Below are 6,815 nucleotides of genomic sequence, written 5' to 3' on the forward strand. Positions count from 1 at the left end.
CACTGCCGTTTCCTTCACCGCCCCATCACCGTCACCGCCATCCCTTTCACCGCCCCGTCACTGCCACTGCCATCCCATTCACCGCCCCGTCACCGTCCCCGCTGCATCCATTTTCCGTTTTCATCCCCTTGGCCCAGAATCCTTTTCCCTTTCACTCCCTCCTTACAGTTTGAGCCGGGAACACGGGTGATCGCACGGTCCTCGCAGCCCCCACCCGCCTGCCCAATCGATCGTAGTGATTAGCCAGCTCTCTCCCTTCTCCTCACCTTAGTTTGCAGGCTTTCTTTTTCAGCGACCTGCACGCTTTCCCAAAGAGCCGCACACGCGCGGCTGCTCAGTGTTCAATCTTCTGCTCTGCTGCAACTTCCTGTTTCCGGTTGCGTCAGAGCAGAAGATCGAAACTGAGCAGCGGCGGGTGCGTGGCTCTCTGATAGCGTGCGGGTCGCCGAAAAAGAAAATCTACAAACTAAGGTGAGGAGAAGGGAGAGAGCTGGCTAAACACTAGAATCGATTGGGCAGGCGGGTGTGAGCTGCGGGGACCGCGCGATCCTTCATGCCTCACTGCAGGGACAAGACCCATTCACCGCCCCGCGGGCGGTGAATGGCCTTGTCCCCGTCGCCGCAGCGACTGCTAGTTTTCTTCCCTGTTTTCGGCGGGTGACCCACGGCTAAAATGCGGTGGCCGCGGGTAAACCGCCACCGTGTCATTCTCTAACAGGAATCCCCAGCCTAACCAGCAGTCCACAAGCCCAAATCTGCCTGACCACCAGCAGCTGAGTAAACCCCGGCGTGGGCGGCAGGTGAGGCCCAGGTGTTACCAGCGCCTCCCGCCAATGAGTGGTGTGTAAGCGAAGGGGAGACACACATGCTGACACTCGAAGTCGGGTCATCCTCGAGGCGGCCAGAACATTTTGTGCACCTGCCAGCCGCATTCACTGCTCGGCGCCCAAATAAACTGCACTTGGGCTGCTTCTCGAAGTACTCATACTGAATGTGCCAAAAACCCACGTACAATAATGCCATAGAAAAACGTCGGCCTCAAGACCACTTTATGCTCATCTACTATGTTTATTTCTTGTGTCTTTTTTTTTTTCACTTCTCCCAGCTCACAAACTGTCTCAAGTTAGAGCAGACCCCACATGGCACTCTAAACTGTAGTCAGTGCTGGTATTGGTGGCAAGGCGTACAGTTGAGGCTCCTCTAAACACAGAAAACCTAGGGTAGTGGGGGAAATGGGGGGGGAGGGACTCGACCCTTTAGAGTGTAGCACCCCCGAGGTTGGTAGGACCAAGCTCTATCCAGACAGCAAAAGGAACCAGAAAAATTCCCTAACCAGTTCCAACAGGCCCAAAACAAACCTCAGCACAGACTGCACCAATCTTACCACTGCACCTACTGGAGACTGAGAAAAGACTGATTGTAAGAGGGATTGCACATCCCACTTGCACTGTAGCAAAAAGTTAGTGTCTCAGTCTCCACCTGCTGACAGAGGAGCATAAACCCATCTATTTCTGGACTGGTCTGGAGGGACGCTAAAGAATATACATATATTTTGATTTTGAAAATTCAGTCTTCCTACACAGGGATATTTATTTGTGTAGTGTTAATTCCTGTTATAAAACAACCCTATTATTGTGCTATATCCACAGCTGAGCCAGACAGTGAAGAAGCAAGCGGAAAAGATCCAGTTGCTGCAGAAACAGGTGAGGGGAAAGGGAAATTCAGAAATAGAAGGTGGGATTCCAAGTTTTGGGAAAGAGTATGTTAAAAAAAAGGGTGACTGCCCAAGACAGCAAGCTGAGGGGCTTTGTTCCATGCTACCCCTTTGAATAAACTCTGTGAATCTGCAAGTTCAGGAGGGAAATGGCAAGTTCCAATGCGAACCTTTGCCTGGTACCATTTAGGGAGGGATCCATCTGCTGCAGAGGGAGGGTTCATGATGCATGGGAATGTTCAGGAGTTGGTGTCTTTTCAGATGAGTAAATTGGGGGGGGGATAAAGAAGTCAGAAGGTGATTTCTTTTTTTTTTTTAAATCTTTATTCCTTTTTATTTCTTTCAACAAGTGTACAGTATTATTACAATTAATTTACATAACACACTTGGCATTCTTAAACAATATTATTATACATGTTTTTATTCCCCCCCCACCTCCCACCCTTTTCCATATCAATAAAATATTCCTTACAAATTTATATATAATTATACATCTCTTTTTGATAATTCAATTAATCTGACATGAAATCTGTCCCTCCCCCCATCCTTCTTCCTCAAACACTTTAAACATTTTATTATACCCAGTAATGCACAACAATAAATATCCCATCCTATTACATATATCTCCTTATTTTTCATAACAACATCTTTCCAATATTTTTCCCTCCCTATCCCTCCCATCCCATCCCATTTCTATATATTATCCCCTAAGGAAAAAGAATAAACTTTACTCGTTATAATATTCAATTAATGGCCTCCACACCTCTTGAAATCTTTTAAAATACCCCCTCTGTATCGCAAAAAATCTTTCCATCTTATACATATGACAAACTGAGTTCCACCAAAAATTACAATTCAATCTAGAACAGTCTTTCCAATTAGTTGTTATCTGTTGAATTCCCACTCCCATAAGAAGGTGATTTCTATGGATAGAGTTAAGGCTGAAGTAGATCGACTGACTATTCTGCTTTATTTTGAACAGTTGGAGTCCTGTTTCAGAGTTAGTCATACTACAGCAGTGTGTTCAGACAACTTTAAAGAAGATGTTGACATGGCTTCTAAACCAGATATGGATGCAGAATCCTGGTGTTTCCTTGGAACTGATTCTTGTCGAGCAGGGCCAGGCCCTGAAGCCTAATCTCGAAGGCTTGCACACTCCAAGCAGTACACTGACTGAATATAGAGTACCTTGTCATGCTTCAGTTCACTGATGGCAAGGAGGAGCAGATCCCTGTCGAGCTTGAAAGGCTGGCTGGAGGTGCTGCCCTCAGTATCTGGGTGGAAGAAGCTGACAGTGGTGTGGCAAATGACTGTTCCTCCTCCAGCATCATTTCTTCACCAGGACAAGTTCTAAGTATTGCAGCATGATAATAAAGTGAAGGCGCACAGGATAGCATGTTGTTAAAAAAAATAATTCTAATAAGACCCATCACATGAGATAATACATCTGCATTCACCAGAATTAATGGCAAGGAACTGAAGATTTTTTGGCCAATTCTGGGGGGGAGGGGGGGTTTCAGGCACCACAGTATAGAACTAGCATTGGAATTTATGCATTGTCTTAGGTACAATACCCTGGGCCTGAATTGAATGTCTCATTTGTGAGATGGAACCTTATTCCTCAGTACTGGCTCAGATGAGTGTCCATCATTTACACCGTGCTAGGACAGTTGAGTCAGAGAGGACGTATGTCCCATAACACTGCTAGCTGGGACTGGCTCAAGGAATAAGAGTGTTCCTCCCCAACACCTGCTGGACCAGAAGGGAAGTGTGTGTACCTCAGTACTATGTTGGCACACTGGATTACTATGGGAGAGTGCTCTAGTTAGCTCTGAACTGAGGCCAAGTACTGAGCAATCCCAACTCCTAGTTTTCTGAGTTTTAAAAGGGCTGGTCCACCCTGTCCTTTTTTCAAAACTGTTTTTAGTATATCCACAAGAGAACAATAACCTTTTTCTGTTTTCATATGTGTGTTTTTGTCTCAAAAGAGTTTACTCCTATTTCTATCTGTAAATCTAGGCTTGATTTACAGGGTGTCAGTTGATTGGAAAGATTATGTAGAGGCTTAAAATAAGGATCATAAATTTAAACACTAAAAGGAGAACAAATTGCCCTTGTTTCTGCATCTTTCTCTGTGAATGTGATATTTTCTCTTGTGGTGAAAAGGGTGTTATGGATCTGCAGGATCTTTTTTCACCCCCCCTCCCTCCCCATACACCTTATAGGATATTTTTTGTTTGTTTTTTTTAGGGTTTTTTTGTTTTTATACATTCAGCTCAGTTTGGAACTGTGCTGATATGGAACCTTTGTATCTTCATATGCAACTATGTGAGCCTTTTGCCCCTGCAAACTCCTTCCAGTATAGTCAGTTGAGTGATTAGAGCAATAGTCTTCAGCTTGCGGTTATTGCACCACAGCTCCTTCTGGGATATCCATGAAACGGACCATTTAATATTGATGTTGATTAATAGCTGACTCTACTCTTCTCTCTGGAGGTTGTGAATGCCGACCTTTCCAGGATCTCCAGATCCAGCTAGCCTGGTATTTCTTTCACATAGTGCACAATATTTTCATTGAGTTTCCCTGACCAACCTTAGAGAGATTTTCAGTGTGCAGATAAAAAGTAATCTAATGTCAGAAAGGTGAATGAAGAATAATTTTTTGTTTCAGATTTCAACTTTGTCTAGCACTGGGTAAGTCACTTCATCTCCCTGTATCTCACTTCTGATTTACATTTTTACCATTGTCTCTCTGATCCTGGACAAGTCACTTTCTCTCTCTTTCTTAGTTTGAATATCTGATTTTGACCATAAACAAATGTCTCGCTCCAGAGACAAGACGGGTGATGTCATCCGATGGAGCCTAGCACAATAAAAAGATAGATCCATGCTGTGTGCAATGATGCCAATGTGTCTGTGCTATTCTTTAAAATGAGTAAAAATTCATTAAAGGTTGTGTTGGGTTGCCTCAGTCTCATATCTATCTTAGAATGCCAGAGGTTTTTTGATCAATGTTTTTCCTTTTTTGTATGACCACAAACTTCACTGGCAGTTGTGAATCAACTACTACTACTACTTATCATTCCTATAGCTCATTATACATTAAAACATTCAAAAAGCCTCTGCTCAGTAGAGTTAGGGTGTTTCTCAGGCATAGGTACTATACAAGCAAGTGGGGGTTAGAAGTTAAAAGCAGCCTTGAAAAGGCGGGCTTTTATTCTGAATTTGGATACTGCCATGGATGGAGCTTGATTTGTTGACTCAAGCAGACTCTTCAGATTAGTGGAGGAGGATACAGATAAGAGAGATTTGCCCAATGAACAGAGGAGTATAGGGAGAGATGATTGAGGAGCTGCAGAGTAAATGTACTTGTAAGTAAATAAGAGGAGTGGATAGGAAGCCTATATTTATTTTTAAAATTTATATACCATCTATCTAGACAGTTTCTGTATAAAATATACATAAAAATAAACATTAAAAATGCTGACTCTTCATGACATTTCTTGCCCACTTCCTTACATGAAAGCAGATAGAAATAACTGCGTTTGCAATAGTTTTTTTTAAATTTCAGTCTGTCAGCACATAAAGCACAGTTACCGTAACAGGTGTTATGCTGGGATAGTAGGCAGATATTCTCACAAATGGGTGACAACATCCATGGAGCCCTGGTATGGACAGTGAAAAGTGTAGTATCACTTTAAGCTTTAACTAACTTTTTAGACTGCTCACATTGTGCATGTGCGAGTGACTTCCCACCTTACGCCAGCTTGCAAGGTCATCGGTTCGATGCCCAAATGAAGAAGCCAACTAGGGGAGGTGAGAGGGTTATGAAATATCTGCCTACAGTCCCAGGATAACACCTGTTACGGTAAGTAACTGTGCTTTATCCTTAGACAAGCAGGCAGCATATTCTCACAAATGGGATGCCCTAGCTCCAACAAAAAAGGTAAACGGAAAAGTCCGATAAAACCTATGAACATGGTGGTTGAAAGATAATAAACGACCTCCTAAAGTTAGTTGAAACTAAATATAAAGAGGTAAACGGAAAAGTTTGATAAAACCTATGAACATGGCGGTTGAAAGATAATAAAAGACCTCCTACTATTGAATCTAAATATATGTGATGGATATGCCAAAAAGATTCAAGAACAGCCGACCCAATGCAATGAACAGTTGAAATTGGTGCTATCCTTGAATATATACAAAAGAAAAGAGAAAGGAATTTAATCAAAAGCAGGATTTTCTTGAAAAGAATTATCATAGAGAAGCCAATGCTATGGAGCATAAAATCAGAACAACATAGTGGCTTACTGTGAAGAAAAAAAATAACATCCTGATAAAAATATTTATACATAGGAACATAGTAGATGACGGCAGATAAACTAAACTAAGCCTTAAGTTTATATACCGCATCTTCTACACGGAAGTGGAGCTCGGCACGGTTTACAAAGCTTAAAAATAAAAGGAGAGAGATTTACAGGAGCATATAAATAGAGGGAATACCATATTTTCACGCAAATAACGCGCACACGTGTATAGCGCGCAGAAATCACGATGATAAGCACAAAAACTTTGGTATAACGCGCTCACGATTATACCGCGCATGCTGCCCGACTCTCCGTTCACCCCCCTGACTTCCGTGCACTGCCCCGCCTCTCCGTTCACCCCCCCTGACTTCCGTGCACTGCCCCGCCTCTCCGTGCGCTGTCCCGACTCTCCGTTCACCCCCCCCTGACTTCCGTGCACTGCCCCGCCTCTCCGTGCGCTGTCCCGACTCTCCGTTCACCCCCCCTGACTTCCGTGCACTGCCCCGCCTCTCCGTGCGCTGTCCCTGCGCTGTCCCGACTCTCCGTTCACCCCCCCCTGACTTCCGTGCACTGCCCTGACTTTCCGTGCGCTGTCCCGACTCTCCGTTCACCCCCCCTGACTTCCGTGCACTGCCCCGCCTCTCCGTGCGCTGTCCCGACTCTCCGTTCACCCCCCCCTGACTTCCATGCACTGCCCTGACTTTCCGTGCGCTGTCCCGACTCTCCGTTCACCCCCCCTGACTTCCGTGCACTGCCCTGACTTTCCGTGCGCTGTCCCGACTCTCCGTTCACCCC

At 44.5% G+C, this 6,815-nt stretch overlaps 1 protein-coding gene across 3 annotated transcripts in view; it reads left to right on the forward strand.

Annotated features, from left to right (window-relative positions):
- NEK9 (NIMA related kinase 9) overlaps window positions 1-4,668 on the forward strand; it is a 335,370-nt gene extending 330,702 nt beyond the window's left edge. For all 3 annotated transcript variants that reach the window (XM_033951413.1, XM_033951412.1, XM_033951411.1), the window contains exons 22-23: window positions 1,650-1,703; window positions 2,697-4,668. In XM_033951413.1, coding sequence (XP_033807304.1) covers window positions 1,650-1,703; window positions 2,697-2,852 — 210 coding nt within the window. In that variant the 3' untranslated portion in view covers window positions 2,853-4,668. The remainder of the gene's footprint in view (window positions 1-1,649; window positions 1,704-2,696) is intronic.
- The last annotated feature ends 2,147 nt before the right edge of the window (window positions 4,669-6,815 follow it).

The sequence above is a fragment of the Geotrypetes seraphini genome, chromosome 7 (assembly GCF_902459505.1).
Source record: "Geotrypetes seraphini chromosome 7, aGeoSer1.1, whole genome shotgun sequence".
In the NCBI taxonomy this organism is placed as follows: Eukaryota; Metazoa; Chordata; class Amphibia; order Gymnophiona; family Dermophiidae; genus Geotrypetes; species Geotrypetes seraphini.